Source organism: Rhinopithecus bieti, unplaced genomic scaffold, assembly GCF_001698545.2.
Source record: "Rhinopithecus bieti isolate Rb0 unplaced genomic scaffold, ASM169854v2 scaffold_12928, whole genome shotgun sequence".
In the NCBI taxonomy this organism is placed as follows: Eukaryota; Metazoa; Chordata; class Mammalia; order Primates; family Cercopithecidae; genus Rhinopithecus; species Rhinopithecus bieti.
Window position 1 is genome coordinate 232516 of NW_016807614.1, and position 20848 is coordinate 253363.

Below are 20848 nucleotides of genomic sequence, written 5' to 3' on the forward strand. Positions count from 1 at the left end.
TAGTTCCCCTTGTTCGTCCCCTTCCCCTTCTCCTTCCCCTTCTTCTTCCCCTTCCCCTTCTCCTTCCCCTTCCCCTTCCCCTTCTCCTTCCCCTTCCCCTCCCTTTTCCTCGCCTCCCCCCCACTTTCTCTCTTTCTCTTTCTCTTTTTGAGACAGAGTCTGTCGCCAGGCTGGAGTGCAGTGGCACAATCTCAGCTCACTGCAGCTTCCACCTCCCAGGTTCAAGTGATTCTCCTGCCTCAGCCTCCTGAGTACCTGGGACTACAGGCACGCGCTTACCGTACCCAGCTAATTTTTGTATTTTTAGTAGAGATGGGGTTTCACCGTGTTGGTCAGGATGGTCTCGATCTGTTAAGCTCGTGATCTGCCTGCCTCAGCCTCCCAAAGGGCTGGGATTACAGGCATGAGCCACTGCGCCAGGCCGCCTCTTTTTCTTTTTTTAAAAGAGACAAGGTCTTGCTCTGTCACCCAGGCTGGAGTGCAGTGGCATGATCATAGTTCACTGTAGCCTTGAACTGCTGGGCTCAAGCAGTCCTCCCACCTTAGCCTCCCAAGTAGCTAGGACTACAGGCGCATGCCACCATGCCCAGCCATTTAAGAAAAATTTTTTTTGTGCAGACAGTTTCACTATGTTGCCCAGGCTGGTCTAGAATTCCTAGCCTCAGGTGATCCTCCTGCCTCAGCCTCCCACAGTGTTGGGATTACAGGTATGAGCTACTGCACCTGGCCAAATTTCACCTTATTTAGACTTGAGTTTTTTGAGTGGATTGGCAGGGAGAGATTAAGTAATAGGCTAAAAGGACCTAATAGTAATACTGTATTAAAAATTATTTTTTTTTAGGAATCATATCGACAGGTCATGAAAATGAGACCAAAAGATCTCTGGAAGCGATTAATGATAAAATTTCGTGGAGAAGAAGGCCTTGACTATGGAGGGGTTGCCAGGTAAGGACTTGCTTGCCAGCTTATGACATACGGATCTCTGTACTTACCAATTTAAGATACTTCCTGTGGTGTAACTTTCTCATTGACATTTATTTTTTGGTATTATATTCCCCAATGTTTGTATTACTGAGGATATCCTAACAGATATATTCATAATGAGGTTAGGGTAGTACTGCTACCAGACAAGTATTTTAGAACTCCCCAATAGATATTCTGAGTCCAGTGAGACTGCAGGCCCTGTGTTTTCTCTCTCTCTCTCCTTCAGCATGTTATTGCCTCTGCTTTACATTGTCAGGAACAGTTTTGAGATTTAAATGATATATAACCTGAACTGAATACTGGTTCTCTTTGCTTCCATTGGTATGCCTTTTTACCTTGTTAAATGAATGTGTATGCATGCATGTGTTTATACACATGTACGTATCATGATGGTCCTCAGAATGCTTTAGTACAGAAAGTATAATGCTTCTGCTACATTTGTAACTCACAAGTCAAGTCAAATTGATTTTCTTTTTCTTTTCTTTTTTTTTTTTTTGGAGACAGGGTCTCTCTCTGTCACCCAGGCTGGAGTGTAGTGGCACGATCTCGGCTCACTGCAACCTCCCCATCCTGGGCTCCAGAGATCCTCCCACCTCAGCCTCCTGAATAGCTGGGACTACAGGTACAAGCCATCACACCCGGCTAATTTTTGTTTTTTTTTTTGTAGAGATGGGGTTTTGCCATGTTGCCCAGTCTGGTCTCCAACTCCTGAGCTCAAGCAATCTGCCTGCCCCAGCCTCCCAAAGTGCTGGGATTACAGGTGTGAGCCACCACACCCAGCCAGTGATTTGTTTCTGATACTATATTTACTACAAGAATTCTTTACTAAGTGTGAAAATTTGTTTTATATAAATACAGGAGAAACACTGTAGCTCTGTATTGAAATGTTCTAAGGATCATTATGATAATTCTGCTTTCCTTAATCTTCAACCAAAATTATGTTTTCAATAATTCCCATTGTTATTTAGCGTTACATGTGTGTATTTATAGACTTATTTTCATTCGTCACCTTTTAAACTTATGGATGGATAGTTTCTTTAGTGTGGATTTTTAAAAATAATCCCTTGCACATCATACTTAGGACTTGATAGTTTCTGTGGAATTTGTATTGCTTACTCATAACTAGAGTGAATGTTTATTGGGAAAACTTCATCATCATCATCTAGTGGTGGCATCTGAGTACTATAATTATATGTGTAGATCAAATAAGTAGTTTATTTTATTTAGTTAGTTTTTTAGAGACAAGGTCTCGCTCTGTCACCCAGGCTCCATGGATTGCAGTGGTGTGATCATGGCTCACTGCAGCCTCGAACTCCTAGGTACAAGTGATCTTCCTGCCTCAGCCTCCTAAAGAGCTAGGACTATAGGCACATGCTTCCATGCCTAAAAAAAAAAAATTTTTGGCCAGGTACGGTGGCTCACGCTTGTAAATCCCAGCACTTTGGGAGGCCGAGGTGGGCAGATCACAAAGTCAAGAGATCGAGACCATCCTGGACAACATGAAACCCCGTCTCTACTAAAAATTAAAAAAAAAAAAAAAAATTAGCTGGGTGTAGTGGCGCACACCTGTAGTCCCAGCTATTTTGGAGGTTGAGGCAGGGGAATCACTTGAACCCACAAGGTAGAGGTTGCAGTGAGCCGAGATTATGCCACTGCACTCCAGCCTGGCGACAGAGCGTGACTCCGTCTCAAACTTTTTTTTTTTGGTAGAAACAGCATCTATATTGCCTAAGCTGGTCTCAAACTCCTCGCCTCAAGTGATCCTCCTGCTTCAGCCTTCCCAAGTGCTGGAATCACAGGCGTGAGCCACCATGCCTGCCTAGTAGTCAGTTTTTGTTGTTGTTGTTGTTTTTGAGATGGAATCTCACTCTGTCGCCAGGCTGGAGTGCAGTGGTGCAGTCTTGGCTCCCTGCAACCTCTGCCTCGCAGATTCAAGCGATTCTGTAACCTCAGCCTCCTGAGTAGCTGGGACTACAGGCGCGTACAACCACGCCCAGCTAATTTTTGTATTTTTAATAGAGACGGGGTTTCACCATGTTGGCCATGCTGGTCTCTATCTCCTGACCTCGTGATCTGCCCTCCTTGGCCTCCCAAAGTGCTGGGATTACAGGCATGAGCCACTGCACCCAGCCCAGTTTTTTGTTTTTTAACTTTACTACTGTCAGGGTTTGAGCAGAATAAATGGAATGTGACAGTGATCTGGTTTTTCTGAACTTTATTCCATAGTAGAATCTCAAAGTAGTTGAGTTCTGCTCTTATTTGTGTTCTAAATACTTGGTAAAACAAAACAAAAATTCAGATTTTCTTTTTAAAAAACACATACACACACCAAAACCACAAGACACATCAGATGAGTGTTATGTTGGGAAGGCTGCTTATGTGGAGACGTCACTTCTTTTTTTAATCTCTAGAGTAGTTTTTCAAATGTTACATAACGGTAGTAATTTGATTTAGACTCCATCACATAGACTTTTGAAACATTTTCCTTTAACTAGTTTTAATACTATTCTGCATTTGCTCAAAAATATTATTCACTCTGTTTAATCCATAATACCAAAATATATCATTTAAATAACCTTCCCTAGCCGAGGAATGACAATAATTAAGACTAGAACTACATCTCTTAAGTCCTAGACTAGTGAATTTCCAAAGTGAGTAACAAATTATCTTTTATACTTTGAAAAATGTGAAGGATTTAACAAATTCAAGGTGGTAGTACTTTTTATTCCAGGTTTTAAAACATTGATTTACATTTGAAGTCAAGAAGTGGTATGGAACATACCCAAAGAATGCAGGTTTGCCCTTGAGTCCATACCTACACCAAATGCCTTCAATCTTTGCCCACTTATATTTTTATCATGGTATGTTTTAGGGTTTATACAGTGAAAGATAATGAAATGGATAATGAAGTGTTCTTACTAACACTACAACAAAATATACCCTTGTCCAAAATGAAGAGTAAATCAATACTATATTATATGTCTGTATAAACTGGTATAAATCTGCCGTGATAGTAGACCAGGATAGTATAGATGACATGGACTTTTTTTTTTTTTTTCCTTTGAGACAGGGTCTCACTCTGTCACCCAGGCTGGGCTGCAGTGGTGTGATCTCAGCTCACTGCAGCCTCAACCTCCGAGGCTCAAGCAGTCCTCCCACCTCTGCCTCCCAAGTAGCTGGGACTAGGGGCACATGCCATCAACCTGGCTGATTTTTATATTTTTTGTAAAGATGTGGTTTTGTCTTGTTGCCAAGGCTTGTCACAAACTCCTGAGCTCAAGTGAACCACCTGTCTTGGCCTCCCAAAGTGCTGGGATTACAGGTGTGAGCCACCGTCCCCAGCCTCACAGGGACATTTTGAAATAAAACCATATTCTTCCTTTTGTTTTATGTTTATTATGGATTACAAATTTATTTGGCAATTAAAAGTAAGAGACCACTGGACTATATCATCTCGTGAGTAGCTGAGCTGTTAGATAATACTTTTGTACTCTTTGATGCTAAAATGCAATAAAATTTCCTAAATTTTGAGTGAGATGTTACTTCAATATAATAGAGTTTTATTTGCTATTTGGCATGGTAGATTTTCCAGTGTGATCTTACATAACTACAGTTAGTGCTTTTTTGCCTTTTATTAATTTAAAAAATTATTTGCTAAAATGATGAATTAATGGCATATCTTAATAAAAATGTATACATTAACAAAAGAATTCCTTGGTCATATCTGTTTTCTAGGGAATGGTTGTATCTCTTGTCACATGAAATGCTGAATCCATACTATGGCCTCTTCCAATATTCAAGAGATGATATCTATACATTGCAGATCAATCCTGATTCTGCAGTTAATCCGGTATGATTTGAAGTTTTGATGTGAATTGTGACCTGTAATGCTTTTCATGTTTACATATTAATGTAGTTTATTATATAGAAATTATTTGTCCTTGTCTTAGTTGTACCCTTTGACTCAGCAATTCCTCTTCTACAAAATTTTCCCAAGCAGATGATTACAGATACATGCACCAATTTGGAAACAGGGATGTTTATTGTTTATAGTAGCACTCAACTGAGAACAATATAGTTGTCTTCAAGAGCGGGGACTGATTAAATTATGACATGAAGCAGAATCACACAAATGATTAAAGGCATAGCTTCTGGAATTAGAAAGGCATACCGTGGCCTCATCGGTTACTAGCTTTGTGACCTTTGAGGGCAAGTTCATGGACTTAAGCTTCAGTTTTGTCATTGCTAATAAATAAATTTGTACCTCAAAGAGGGGTTATGAGAATTAAATGGAGACCAGCACATTAAGCATTTAGCACAGTGCTGTATGTTATTAACTGTACAACTCTTATCAATTACATTATTAAGCACTCAACAGAAGTTAGCAGTTATTACTAATGTATTGTTCTTATATTGTCTTTCCATAGAAGGGCATACTATACAGCCAGCCACTAAAATGATCATGTGGGATAATAGTTAATGATTTGGAAAGTTGGTGTTTATGATGTGTTAAGGGAAAAGAAGGTTATCAAATAGTGTAATGCAACTTTGGTAAATATATATGTGTGTGCGTACGTGTGTGTGTGCATGCGTGTGTGTGTTTTATTACTTTTAAAAAAGAAAGAGGTTTAAAGATGAGCTTAAAAGATTACTTAGTTTTGGCCGGGCGCGGTGCCTCACACCTGTAATCCCAGCACTTTGGGAGGCTGAGATGGGCAGATCACAAGGTCAGGAGATCGAGACCATCCTAGCTAACACGGTGAAACCCCGTCTCTACTAAAAAAAAATACAAAAAAAAATTAGCCGGGCGTGGTGGCGGGCGCCTGTAGTCCCAGCTACTCGGGAGGCTGAGACAGGAGAATGATGTGAACCCAGGAGGCGGAGCTTGCAGTGAGCCGAGATCGCGCCACTGCACTCCAGCCTGGGTGACAGAGCGAGACTCTGTCTCAAAAAAAAAAAAAAGAACTTAAAAATACAAACATCTAACAAAATAATCTGTGACGAAAGACCAAATATATATAAAAGGGTAGAAATGTTAGATTTGTTTCAGGAAATTATTTAGGGAGGATTTTGAGGTGAAGGTTCTTTTTGGAGGGCGCACTGCTGCCCCTGTAGTAACAATAGCCCACATTCATTGAGGGCTTACAGCATGCCAGGTCCAGTTCCATGGGTTTCAAACATCACCTCATTTTACTCCTCATAGAGATGCTTTTAAGATACTGTTATTATCCTCGTATTTCCAGATGTGGACAGTTAGTCCTACAGGGGTTAATTTGTCCATACGCCAGTGACTAGCAGAATCATGATTCTAATTCAAGCCTGACACCAAGTCTGTGCTCTTAAATCTATGGTGTTTTGATGTTTAATTTCTGGTTAGGTCAAGGAGGCGGGGAGATTTAGAATTGAAAGATTTTTTTTCATGACAAAGGGCTCAGCAAGGAAGTGAGAGAAGGAAGAGAAAAGAATCTGCAAGTAGTTGAATGAAGCGCTGGGACCATAGTTTGGACTTAATTTCTAAAAGATAAAATTTACAGAATGACTGACCCCCGCGAGAAGGGCATATTACCCTGTGTAATATGCTGTTCCGGAGTGACCTAGAGACTCCTGAGCATGCCCTAGAGAAATACTCCCTCCTGACTATATTGAAGAGTACAAATTTTATGCTTATTTTCAAAAAAATTAATGTTGCTGAAATATTTCATTTTTATTAAAATTTTCCTGGGTAGTTTCTAACTTGAGTATATACACTCTTTTCAATTTCAGGAACATTTATCCTATTTCCACTTTGTTGGACGAATAATGGGAATGGCTGTGTTTCATGGACATTATATTGATGGTGGTTTCACATTGCCTTTTTATAAGCAATTGCTTGGGAAGTCGATTACTTTGGATGACATGGAGTTAGTAGATCCAGATCTTCATAACAGTTTAGTGTGGATACTGTATGTATTGAGTCTTCTGTCTCTTCATTATAGTTAAATTCTTGAGCTTTAAAAAAAAAGTTTCAAAACCGATGTACTTAAAAAAAAATTACACAGAAAATATTGAGTGGTTGAGTGATAGGATCTCATATGATTTCCCCCTTTCTGTAGCTTCTTTATATATTTCAAATTCCTTAAACTTAGCAAGTGTTACTACTTTAAAAGAAAAAAAAAAACTAGTTTATTCTATTTTTAAAAGTACTTTGTATAATTATTTCCTCAATGTGATGCAAATTCTGTTCCAAACCTGCAAGTGTTAGAATAGCAAATTGTTGCTGCCATTGCTTTTAATGAAGTGGCGATTGTTGGAACCGTACTTTTAGATAAGAACTAATTGTTGAATTTAAGCTAAGAACTGATTCTGTTTTGCAAGAGGTCGTTATTTTTATGAAGATACACTGGAAATGTTTATTTTTTATAAAGTATACAGTGGCTTTCTCAACTAGGGATACACAGGCACTTGGCCCCTTGGAGTACAGTACTGAGTAGGGCTCTTCAGAATGCCAAATATAACTGAAATTGTCCTATACTGGTGGTTCTAGCAAGTCCCAGCTTTGACCAGGGCTCTTTCTCATCACTCAGGAAGTTAAATGTTTCCTGTGTTTATGAAGGTTAAAGCTCTTTGACTTTTCTGTCCAGAAAGAACTAGGTAGTGTGGTAGTTTAAGAGTTCATAAGCTGAATCTGACCTCACATTTGTCATATTATAAAATGATCTTAGTTTTATCTCACCAGTTAATACATCTATAGGGTCTGTATTTTAGGTTTCCCAGTTACCTATCTCTTCCTCTTTCCTTTCCAGTGAGAATGATATTACAGGTGTTTTGGACCATACCTTCTGTGTTGAACATAATGCATATGGTGAAATTATTCAGCATGAACTTAAACCAAATGGCAAAAGTATCCCTGTTAATGAAGAAAATAAAAAAGAATATGTCAGGTAAACACTCGTGTGTTCTCAAGGCTGAATTTTTTTTAAATGTTCTAGGATGTTAGTATGAACAAACTTAAATATTTAGATAGTATTACTTAGTGTTACAAAATCTGCTTCAGCAGAATTTAGTGGCTTGTTAAGAACAGCCATTTTATTATTTCTCACAATTCCAAGGGTCAGGAAATTGGGCAAAAGAACAACATGGATGACACACTGCTGTTCCACAAGATGTCAGCTAGGCCTGCAACACCAAGATGGCCTCTTCACTCATAACTAGGATAACTCAAATGGCCGAGGGCTAGCTGGCATGGCTGTCGACTGGGGTCACTGACTGGGGCCTAGTTCTCATTGTTGGCTGAGTTCCTTGGTTCTCCCTCTGTGATATCAAAGGCCATTCCCTCTCTCCATGACCACTCCGTCTCCCCATAGCCACTCTCTCTCCCTGAAAAGTTTGTCCCTTCATTGTAATGAAGGTTAACCATGTTACCCGCTGGATTGATAGCCAGACTTCTTATGGGGTGGCCAGCTTTCCAAAGCTCAAAAGCAGAAGCTGCTAGATCTTTTTAAGGCCTAAGCCTGGTCCTGGCCAACATGACTCCTGCTGTCTACTTCTGGTTAAACTGAGACAGCCAGCCCAGTTTCATCATGGAAGAGGAGCTGTACAAAGGTGTGAATACCAGGAGATGTGAGCAGTGGGGCCACGTGTGGTGTAGCTATCACAGGTGGCAATTCAGAAGGGCTTTTGTGCTATATATTACTAACACTTAGCCTGTTTATAAACGAGCACATTGTGAGTTTAGGGATAAATGTAAATAAATGTTTTTCAGATTTCATCAAGTAAATTTGAGGCATTTTTATGTATTGGGCTAATTTGGCTTATGAGAAATAAAAAGTCTACTAAACATAAAACTGTGGTAATCAGCTTTGGAAGTTTGAACTTGAACTTTACTGTATGTACACAGAAACTTGCATGCTATACTTTTTTTGTATAGATCATGTTCCCAAATCTTACTAAAATTGTTCCTAGTTTAAAAATGAGGTCCACTTGATTGGAGTGAACACTGGCATAGCTTTTCTGGAAAGCAGTTTGATACCAGCAGTACGTGCCCTTTAGCAGCTCTGTGTTTAGGACTCTTCTGCAGAAACACACATGAAATTGAAGAAGTACAGGAAAGGACAGTCAATTAAATACTACTTGTAAAAATTACACTACTAAAATGTTTTTAGAGAAGAATGATTATATTATACACTCAACAGAATATTATGTAGATATTTAAAAGAAAGACTGCATAAGCTGTCAAATTTTAAAACTAAGTCTTACAAGAATTATGTAGGAACAAAGTCTATGTTTTTTTGTTGTTGTTTTGGTTTTTGTTTTCTGTTGTTTTTCTTTGAGACAGAGTCGCACTCTGTTGCCCAGGCTGGAGTGCAGTGGCACAATCTTGGCTCACTGCAACCTCTGCCTCCCAGGTTCAAGTGATTCTCCTGCCTCAGCCTCCCGAGTAGCTGGGAGTACAGGTGCATGCCACCACACCCGGCGAATTTTTTTATTATTAGCAGAGATGGAGTTTCACCATATTGACCATGCTGGTCTCAAACTCCTGACCTCGTGATCTGCTTGCCTTGGCCTCCCAAAGTGTTGGGATTACAGCGTGAGCCACCGTGCCTGGCTGTTTTTTTTGTAATTATACTGAAGATATTCAGGAGGCTGCAGTCAAATAAAGTTTTTGCCTAGGATGAGGGAGTGGAGGTGATGGGACTGGAAATAGGGAGGAGAAAGAGGGTAAAAGAATGGACTTTCATATTTTACTGTCTCCATAGTTAATGTTTGGTTTTTTGTTACATACATAAAACGTATGTATTACATTTCTACTTTAAAAAATGAAAGAACAGGCTGGGTGTGGTGGCTCATGCCTGTAATCCCAGCATTTTGGGAGGCCAGAGTGGGTGGATCACCTGAGGTCAGGAGTTTGAGACCAGCCTAGACAACATGGTGAAACCTTGTCTCTACTAAAAATACAACAATTAGCCAAGTGTGTTGACAGGCACCTGTAATCCCAGCTGCTTTGGAGGCTGAGGCAGGAGAACCACTTGAACCTGGGAGGTGGAGGTTGCAGTGAGCTGAGATCGCACCACTGCACTCCAGTCTGGACGACAGAGCGAAACTCTATCTAATATAAATTAAAAATAATTAAAAAAGAAAGAACAAATGAGAATTTCCTAAGTCTTAGCAGTATCTCCTTTTCAAGACCTCGTGTGTACTACTCAGTCCCTGGATCCCACTCTCCAGGGTTCAGTCGTGTTTACAGCACACGGTACTAATCTCTTGCCAGCTACAGTTATGAGATTAAAAATTATAAATAAAAATTTTTACAGTTATACAGTTTTACTGTCCCCTTAGCCCAACAAACAAAATATGGTCCTCCAAAGGATATATTGTTAAGTAACTTATTTCTTGAAGTGGAGAACCATTTCTCCAAATTTGGAAATGTTAACAAATTTGACAGATGATTAAGTTCTGTGATGTGTGAGCTGGAGAGATCTTCTTGGGTAGGTAGATAAATAAAAGAAATTCACGTATAAATCATACATTCACACAGTAGATGTAGTTTAGTGCATTTTTTATTGGTAAAATTACATCTTCCAGAATTTTTATATCCTCTAGAGAACAATGATTATTTAATCAAAAGTGCTTGCTATTGGCTTTTACTGTTTCTTCTTCTCATTTTGGTATGAGGATTCTCTACCTCATCTTCTCCCATAGACCTCCCTCAAATAGAAACAAAACACCCAACACATTCAAATTACATTTACAAGTAAAATCAGAAAAATAGTTATTTTTGAGTGAAAGAGCTCTTTATTCTAGTTATTGGCATGTATGCTGTAAGTTTAGAAAGAAATTTCATCAAGACTCAGCTCTAGTAGACGTCCTGTTTCCTGGGAGCTTCTCTGATTCGAAGGGTTGCTCTGCTGATGCTGCTGTTGTTAGTAGAAATTTACCACTTTTCATCAACACTGAACTGTGTCACACCTCAGGGATCATTTATCCCCATTAGTCTGAGATTTATTTTTAGACTTTAGGCTAAATTGTTAATTAGATGCTTGCTTGTAAAATGCAATGTTGCTAAAGTAGAGATTTATAATAATTACCAGATCTGAAAATATGTGTGATTATACACAATCCTGCCTAATGTTTACAGGCTCTATGTGAACTGGAGATTTTTACGAGGCATTGAGGCTCAATTCCTGGCTCTGCAGAAAGGATTTAATGAAGTAATTCCACAACATTTGCTGAAGACATTTGATGAGAAGGAGTTAGAGGTTAGTGCATTAGTATTAGAACATCACTAGTATAACAAGAAAGGATTGGGAATTATTTTGTTACTTAGTTTTATAGGAAAGTCATATTTCTGGTACTTTCTAAGTTTCATGGTTCTATGCTTGAGAATTCTTATTCACAGGAAAAGTCTTTCATGCTTTTGAAGGCCTTTCATGCTTTGGAATCTCTGTGAATGAACAATCTCTCTCTCTCTCTGTGTCTTATTTTTTCTGAGACACAGTCTCACTCCGTCACCCAGGCTGGGGTGCAGTGGTGCAGTCATGGCTCACTGCAGCCTTGGCCTCGTGGGCTCAAATGATCCTTCCACCTCAGCACCCCAAGTAGCTGGGACTACAAGCATGCACCAGCATGCCTGGCTAATTTTTTTGTATTTTTTTTTTTTTTTTTTTTTTTTTTGGTAGAGACAAGGTTTTGCCATGTTTCCCAGGCTGGTCTCAAACTCCTGAGTTCAAGTGATCTGCCTGCCTTGGCCTCCCAAAGTGCTAGGATTATAAGCTTGAGCCACCATGCCTGGCTGTGAGCAATCTCTCTTATATTGTGAACATTTTAAATTTATTTTTCTATCCTGTACTTTCTTATTTTAAACAGATTTCATGACTTATATGTACATTCTTCCAATATATATTTATTCCCTAACTTAGTGGTTACTGATTTAGTTAAGTAAAACCTCATTAATCTACCATATTGAAATTAATTTGGGTAAGAGCCTACTCTCAGTTGGTTTTGCACTAAGCTTGCAAGAAAGCATTTGATAGACAAGATCATTGAGAAAATAAGTAAAACACCTAGGATAAATTGTATCCTTTTTTTTTTTTTTTTTTTTTTTTTTTTTTTTTTGAGACAGAGTCGCCCAGGCTGGAGAGCAGTGGCATGATCTAGGCTCACTGCAACCTCCACCTCCTGGGTTCAAGTGATTCTCCTGCCTCAGCCTCCCAAGTAGCTGGGATTACAGGCACCCGCAACCACGCCCAGCTGATTTTTATATTTTTAGTAGAAGCAGGGTTTCACCACATTGGCCAGGCTGGTCTGGGACTCCTGACCTCAAATGATCCACCCACCCTGGCCTTCCAAAGTGCTGGGATTACAGGTGTAAGCCACCGTACCTGGCCTCTAAATGTCTTTAGATTAACAGCCATACAAAACAGTTAATAGTTTTTTGTTTCCTTTTAAAGCTATCCCTTAAACACCTCAGGTCTGGTTTTGTAATTAAGACCTTTGACAAATATATCTGAATTTCCTACTGAACTACTAAGAAACATGAGGTTTAATTCTATTCAGGCTCCCACATTTATTTAGTAGTTAGGGATAACACAAATATTTGAAGTCTACTAATAATTTGAAACATGATTTTATTCACTGCCTTCAATGTCCTAACTAAATCTGTTAACAGACCTGTTAGCAAACAAATCTAAAAAGGTTGGTCTTACTTAATACTCTCCCCATTCCTTTTGTGATTGAATTGTTCACAGTGAAATAGCCAGAAGGAAGTAGTTGGAGGAGAACGTAGCAGGAATGCCGATAAGGTTGCAGTATAATGCATTTTCATCTCTTTATACAATAAACGAGGATTTGGCCTTCTAACTGCCATTCCTCTGAGGAAAAGAATTTAGGAGGAGTCTTTTATGTCATTAAACACACCCATAATCCTTTTTGGATATAACCTCCTCCCTGTTCAGTGTGGTGGTAACTCAGTGAACCCTGTAGACGCTTTGTTGGAGATTTTATTTCAGAACCCTATGGAAGCCTTACTGGAGACTTTATTTGGTAGAGTTAGGATTTTGAATATAGTTTCTACTGCTAATGAATCATTATACTTTTTCTTTTTTTGTGTGTGGAGACAGAATCTCACTCTGTCGCCCAGGCTGGAGTGCATTGGCGCAATCTCTGCTCATCGCAACATCCGCCTCTCGGGTTCAAGCAATTCTCCTGCCTCAGCCTCCCGAGTAACTGGAACTTCAGGTGTGCACGACCACGCCTGGCTAATTTTTGTATTTTTAGTAGAGACGGGGTTTCACCATGTTGCCCAGGCCGGTCTCAAACTCCTGAGCTCAGGCAGTCCACCTGCCTCTGCCTGCCAAAGTGTTAGGATTACAGGCATGAGCCATTGCACCAGGCCTGAATCATTAAACTTTGTATTTTTATTTTTGAGATAGAGTCTCACTCTGTTGCCCAGGCTGGAGTGCGGTAGCATGATCCTAGCTCATGGTTAACTCCTATGCTGAAGTGATCCTCCCACCTCAGCCTCCCCAGTAACTGGGACTACAGGTGTGCACCACCACACCTGGCTAACAGCTTTTTGGGGGTTTGGTTTTTTTTTGTGGAGACACAGTCTTACTTTGTCCCCCAGGCTGACAGGATCTCGGCTCCCTACAATCTCCACTTCCCAGGTTCAAGCGATTCTCATGCCTTGGGATTACAGGTGCCCACCACCACGCCCGGCTACCTTTTTGTATTTTTAGGAGATACAGGGTTTCACCATGTTGGCCAGGCTGGTCTTGAACTCCTGACCTCAAGTGATCTGCCTGCCTTGTCCCCACAAAGTGCTGGGATTACAGGCATGAGCCACCACACCCTACCCATTTTTAAAGATGATATGTATAACATTTATCTTAGCGTTGTATAATTAATCCTCGGTTTAATTCTATAAAATCTAGGATTTGCAAGTTATGTTTTATAGTACACATGGAATTCGCTATTATAAACATGTTAGATTAGTATGGTGAGTTAGTCTTGGACCCTAGGGAGATGTATTAGTAATATCAAAATGATTTGGATATAGTTCATCTGTGTGACCCTCCATCAGGATGTGTTTAGCAGAGGTCTGTATCAATGTGCTCATGTATTTTGTGCTTTAATATCAATTTAAGATTATTAAGCAAATGTAGGCCAGGCATGGTGGCTCACGCCTGTAATCCTAGTACTTTGGGAGGCTGAGGCAGGTGGATCACTTGAGGCCAGGAGTTGGAGACCAGCCTGGCCAACATGGCGGAATCCTGTCTCTACTGAAAAATACAAAAATTAGCTGGGCATTGTGGTGCATGCCTGTAATCCCAGCTACTCGGGAGGTTGAGGCAGGAGAATCACTTGAACCCAGGAGGCAGGCAGAGGTTGCAGTGAGCCTAGATCATGCCACTGCACACCAGCCTAGGAGACAGAGCGAAACTCTGTCTTAAAAAAAAAAAAAAAATTAAGCAAATTGTATGAATCACTTATTCAACACTCATTTCTAAAGTTTCTGTGCATTATTGGTTGCTTCCACAGGATGTAGTGAAATGGATGTTACTGCCATATTACAGCAGAGGACATTGATTGAATTGCCCTCAATCAACAAAGCTAATAGGTATTGAAACTAGTAGATGATACAGGTCCAAAGAAGGCACATATCAACTGTATTTACTCTTTGGATCTCAATTGTTGTCCATTTTCTTAAAGTTTTATAATTTTATTATGAACTTATGAAACAGTCACAATTTTTTACCTGGTCAAGTCTATCACAGCTGTGGTTCTCAGACCCTGGGGAGGGAGTTTGCAATGAGTAGATACCTCTGGAACTTTTTAAAATATAGAACCCAACTGTCACCCCAGATGCACAGAATTAAAATCTCTGAGCCTAGAACCTGGTATGTCAATTTGAAAAGCCAGCAAATGAGAGCCAGCAGTACAAATCTGAATTTCTCTTTTGAGGAATTTTTGACCTGGCTATGGTTTCCACAGGTTCATTACTGTGTACTATTTTCACAGCTTATTATTTGTGGACTTGGAAAGATAGATGTTAGTGACTGGAAGGTAAACACCCGGTTAAAACACTGTACACCAGACAGCAACATTGTCAAATGGTTCTGGAAAGCTGTGGAGTTTTTTGATGAAGAGCGACGAGCACGATTGCTTCAGTTTGTGACAGGGTCCTCTCGAGTGCCTCTGCAGGGCTTCAAAGCATTGCAAGGTAACAGCCTGAGGGGCAGGCAAGCTGGGCTGCAGGTGGACCAGGGGTGGGGGCAGGTCTGTCAGTATGGGGTCTGTGTAGATATTTTATAAACCGTGTGCTTAGAGATTCTCTTTTCACTTCTTACCTGTGACTCTCACATTGTGATACCTTCTTCTCCTTCCTTTCTCTTGTTCCCCTCCCAAGAGCCTTTTCTGTGGGCTTCTCTGATTGTAGTGAGTGCCGCATGCTAGAGACCGTACGTGGTGATGCTCTGCCTTTTGTTTTCTGGTCACCTTACTTTTAATTCTGTTGCACATTCCTGTAAGGGAAGTCATTCACTTTCATGCTCACATCTCGACCTGGTGAAAACGTTTACCTGCCTGGGATGCCTCTCCCCTCTACTTTTCAGTTCTTTATTAGACAGAAGCAGCATGGGTCATGGAAACCATCTGTTCGGTCAGAACATTTTAATTACTGCATAGCATCAGACCATTTGTTTACAACCATATTCCTTTTTTAAGAATGATTTTCCGTGGAATCAGCTGGTTAATTTTGGGATGAGCTTGTAATATTGCTAATGATTGTGGCGCTTCACTGGGTGGCAGTTGCTTCCTTTACCTCTTAAGCACTTCATTGTCAAAGCTGCCGGTGATGACTAAGGACATACAGAGCGAGACTGGTACGTAATTCGGCAGTGCTGCCCACAGCACATGCTCTGAAATCCCTGGGGCGAACCTGCTTTCAGCTGTGCTGCCTTTCTCTGTAAGGAGAGCTCCTCAGCATCACACTGCCCAGATGCATAAAGTGAGGTTGTCTTTCTGCTACCTGTATTCATATGGGGTGTCTGTGCGAACTGAAATGGATTCTATAGACGGCTCTTTTGCTCTCAGCCCAGTTTGAGTCGTGAAATCTAAATTCGCATTAGGTTGTCATCTTTTTGAATGTGTGCCTATGTATTTTACCTTGGATTTTCCTGATTACTTTTCTTCTCATGCTTTTGGGATACTGATTTTCTCTAAAACATAGAAATTGGGAAAGGGATTTCAATCTCGAATTTTTTCTCAAATGGAAATACGAAGGTATTACGGAATCTAAGCCTTATCCAAAGTTAATTCTGGCTCTCAAAACCCAGATGCTTTTCCTGCTGCCCTTTGGTAGTACGTGCGGATTCATTAGCATTCCCCTATCCCCAGATCCTGTGGTTTACGTGCCAGTTTTATTCTAAGATTTTGGTGACGAACGCACGCACCTGCAGTGATTTCACCCACATTTCCTTCATTTGCAGGTGCTGCAGGCCCGAGACTCTTTACCATACACCAGATTGATGCCTGCACAAACAACCTGCCGAAAGCCCACACTTGGTAAGGTATTTTTGTAGCTTTATTCACCATTCCATGTACGTAGGTGTTAGTTCCGAACAGATTGGACTTTTTCTTTATTGTACTTACTAGTGTTGAATGAGCCTTTAAAGGGAATGATAAGCAGCTTAAGCGATTTAAATTTAAGATTATTCGAAAATTGGTAGGAAAACTAAAAAGTGGTCACCTCTGTTTTAGAGAAATACCTTTTAGTTTTCTGTGTGACAGAGTGTTGTGGCTATATTGGTATACACTTGCTGGGCCAGTTTACTCATTATGAATGAACTGTATAAAATTTGATTTGCTTATTCACAGCTTCAATCGAATAGACATTCCGCCCTATGAAAGCTATGAAAAGCTATATGAAAAGCTGCTAACAGCCATTGAAGAAACATGTGGATTTGCTGTGGAATGACAAGCTTCAAGGATTTGCCCAGGACTCTATTTATACAACCCTGACTGACAGTCTCCTTTCAGCAGAGTTTCAAAGAATGCTGAAATATACAGGAAGACAACCCCCCCCCCCCCGTTTTTTTTTTTTTTTTTTTTTTTTTTACATTTTAGACACTGTGAGGGAAAGGACCAAATTTTGAAATTCCTTTTTCAAGGATAAAAAGGTCTTTATTGCTTTGCATGAGGGCCCAATTCAGCTGCTAATTAAACTTAATGATCCTTGAACCTAAAAAGATTGCTGACTTTTCCTCATTTCCAGGTTAGGCAGTATTTCTACACTTAAAGACTACTACTATTTTTATAAAAGGTAATCTATTCAAATTGCTTCAAAGATTTCAAGTCTCTCAAACATCAAGACAACTTCAGCAGTCGGTACAAGTCACATTTCATTTTGATTGAATACATAATTTTGAACAGCTCCTGTACTTGCTCTTTGTAAAAAAAATAAAAATAAAAAATTATTTTGAATTATTCTACCTTTGTAAACAATTGGCTAAAAGAATCATCTTTAAGAAATTAAGCCATTTACATGTTTGTGTTTTTCTATGGCAGAGCATTATATTTTGCATTATATGTTTCAGCTTAGTCTAAATGGGTCTTTTTTACATTTTTCAAGAACGAATTTCCTGGAATACAGCTATATAATTTTGGTTGTCAGATTCCTAATGCAAACGTTTAGTCTAAACTTAGTCATTTATTTGTGACAATAAGATGTGTTCAGGGGCTCCCTGTTTTTAAGAGACTCTTTAAAAAAAAAAAAAAAAACACCTAGTGTTTTATCTTGAATCAATGAGATTAGGTATTTTGGATTTACTTTTAATCTTAAAATACTGCATTTTTATAGCTTCTCACAGCATGTGGATGGGATGGGATTTTCATTATTTTGCTGGGTCAGCTTATCTTTAATATATGTACTATTCCTATAAACCAAAGTCTCTGACAGGTGCACCTAATTTATATTGTATTTTTACTACAGTGTAAGTTTCCATTAACAAAACTATCCTAAAGTGTTAACTGCTTATAATTTTAATTGGGTAAAATTATGAAAAAGGAAGAATTTTGCTTAAAGATTATTAATAAGCTTAGAAAATCCTGCTTTTACCTAACAGAATGAAGTGGGGTTGAGGGGCGGTAGTATGAACAGTGATTCTAACTCTATGGCATAAATTACTTTGAAACTAAAGAGTTCATTTTGGAAGTAAGGGAATCCCACTTCCCTTGGTGCTGAAGATTTGCATCTGATTTTGAAACGTCCAGATTTAGCTTTCAAGGTGTGTGGCATGTTGTATGATCCAGAAGCAATGAAAACTCTGGGGTGAGGGATTGAAAAAATCTGAAATCACAATTGGATTTTTAAATTCAACCATCAGAAATATGCACTATTCAGGGTTTTTTTTACATTGATGTGAAATAAGCAAATTTTCATGAGATAATTAAGCTGCAGAATTTAAAGTTATGAAGTAAATAGGTCCTCTATTCTGTTTCATGTGATGGAGTGGGTTTCAGTCTGTGTTCTTGGCGCCAAAGGGTTCCTCAGAGGTGCCTCAGGAGTAATGGTTTAAGAGAAGAGGGGCAAAGAGAGGGAGCAAGGGGGAAGGCCTAGTTGGTATTTAGCAGGGGCCTCAGGCTTCATATCCCCACCCCCTTTACCCAGAACAGCCTATTTTCTCTTATATATATTGGAATTTCAAGTAAGCTTTCATGGGGTGCAGCAGGGCAGGGAGGAATGGATGGGATAAAAGAAGTGGAGATTTTGCTGCTCTAAAAAAGTTGAGAACTTACTTGCGTAGTTTTTAAGTATTTTAATGTATTTCATTTGGCCACATTCAACTGCCACAAGTAAGCTAGTCATAGTTGTAACTGTGCAGTGGTAATATGCTTATGTCTGCCTTTTTCCTCTCAAACAATTTGTTTTTTTACATTGCATTCTGAGTATGAAGAGCATCTTGAAATGTATGGAAGGTGGTTTCTATGCTATTTGATAATCAGTAATGTTCAGCTGTCATGGTAGTACCCTATTAGTTGCAGGCCCATCTCTCTTTTATATTAAAGCACTAGTGCAGTTTATAATTGTGCCTACTTTTAAAATCTTTCAGTAAAAAATAAGTACATAATACTTTATATAAATCATAACTGACAGGGATGCAGTAATAATGAAATGCTACTATCACTTATTTTAATATACGATATAAAGCAGGCAAATACCATTGTTTTTTGAGTGCCTTTTTAATTTTATGCTAATGACTTAATAGAGCTTTAAAAGAAAGAAATTGGCAGGGCACCATGGCTCACGCCTGTAATCCCAGCACTTTGGGAGGCCAAGGCGGGCGGATCACCTGAGGTCAGGAGTTCAAGAGCAGCCTGGCCAAGATGGTGAAACCCCATCTCTACTGAAAATACAAAATTAGCCAGGCGTGGTGGCACACTCCTGTAATCTCAGCTACTTGGGAGGCTGAGGCAGGAGAATTGCTTGAATCTGGGAGGCAGAGACTGCAGTGAGCCAATATCACACCACTGCACTCCAGCCTAGGCGACAAGAGTGAGACTCCGTCCCCCCCACCCCCCCAAAAAATAAATTACTCTCCATAACAGTCTATGCTATCACCATCATCTATAAAAACACGATTTAGATTTCCATTTCAAAGTTACATTACCCGATTACTTCCAAATAGGTGCTAAGCAGAAACCCCCAATGTGTTACTGAACCATGGACTCGCACCTCATGTTTAATGTGAATCTTTATTTCCGTGTCCCTCTTAACTGGTTTCTTCTTATCTTCCCTCTGGCTGTATTGTTATTTCAGATATGTGACACCTGTTTTCATACTTTTGCCTTTCCATCCTGAATGCTTAGTTATGAACAGAGATTCCTTCGCAGAGCTCACAGGCAATACAGAGAGGTGAGTCTTCTCTCAGAGGGCCTTGTATCTTGGTGTACTTTTTAAATAGTGCTGTGTATAGTGTACATTTTGTTTTGCACATAGTTTGTTGCCCCGAATGGGTTTTTTACCAAGCCTTTTTTTCTTTCATATATTTACAGTCCGGAGCACAAGATTCTCTTCTTTCAAATACAGTGTAATTCGCTTTACAACACTAATCTGGGCTTTGAACTGCCAGTGCATTGGACTGATTGCATTGTTGGGAGTTAGAGGCTGTTCCAGCCATCCTTAGTTTGGTAGAGCAGCTCCTTCTGCTTGTTTTCTAAGCGTACAGTCAACGGGTGCCATTTGTGGTATTTAACATGTTAGGATGATTGTTCCAAATGCTGAGTTGTTTTATTTCTAGATGTAATTAGTTCACTTTATGTAATATTCTTCTCTCAAACTGACTTTAAAAACAAAGTTTTATCATTTTCATTGTATTTATTACAGAGTGTTTTAGCTTTGATATTCTTTGTATTTTCACTCATTTGTTACATGAGCTTTATCAATAACATCTGTATAAATGGTTTTTAAAAATTAACATGTATGTGCCCATGCCGAAGTCGAGCAATAAAATCAATGCTGTTTGCACTGTCACAGCATCAACGTTTTTAAAGAATATTGAGTTTGTAATTGTTTTGAAAACATTTATGATTGGCTCTATGGAGGGTGACAACATGAGTCACAAAATGAAAAGTTTAAGAACACATGCCATCCTGAGTTGGTGCCTCTGTCATGTTGCAGAGCTCAGGCCTCCTTTCTGTCTCCCAGCAGAGGGGGAAGGCGCCCATTTTCTCCGGCCGTGGTGACTGCCCGGTTGGCAGTACCTATTGGGGGCTGCACATAGGTGGATTTCTGAGGGGGGTCAGGGGTTAGTGGGGAAGAGCATCTTGGTCCTGTCACCAGTCTGCATCCATCTTTGCTATAATACATCTCTGCTCTGGAGGGCAGGTC

The 20848-nt window shown here is 39.7% G+C and overlaps 1 protein-coding gene across 1 annotated transcript in view; it reads left to right on the top strand.

Moving 5' to 3' along the window:
* Nucleotides 1-20513, top strand: part of SMURF2 (SMAD specific E3 ubiquitin protein ligase 2) — a 39644-nt gene extending 19131 nt beyond the window's left edge. Inside the window, exons 5-13 of the mRNA XM_017882833.1 lie at nt 842-945; nt 4720-4834; nt 6748-6926; nt 7767-7904; nt 11099-11219; nt 14980-15181; nt 16449-16524; nt 16837-19873; nt 20014-20513. Coding sequence (XP_017738322.1) covers nt 842-945; nt 4720-4834; nt 6748-6926; nt 7767-7904; nt 11099-11219; nt 14980-15181; nt 16449-16524; nt 16837-16936 — 1035 coding nt within the window. The 3' untranslated portion in view covers nt 16937-19873; nt 20014-20513. The remainder of the gene's footprint in view (nt 1-841; nt 946-4719; nt 4835-6747; nt 6927-7766; nt 7905-11098; nt 11220-14979; nt 15182-16448; nt 16525-16836; nt 19874-20013) is intronic.
* The last annotated feature ends 335 nt before the right edge of the window (nt 20514-20848 follow it).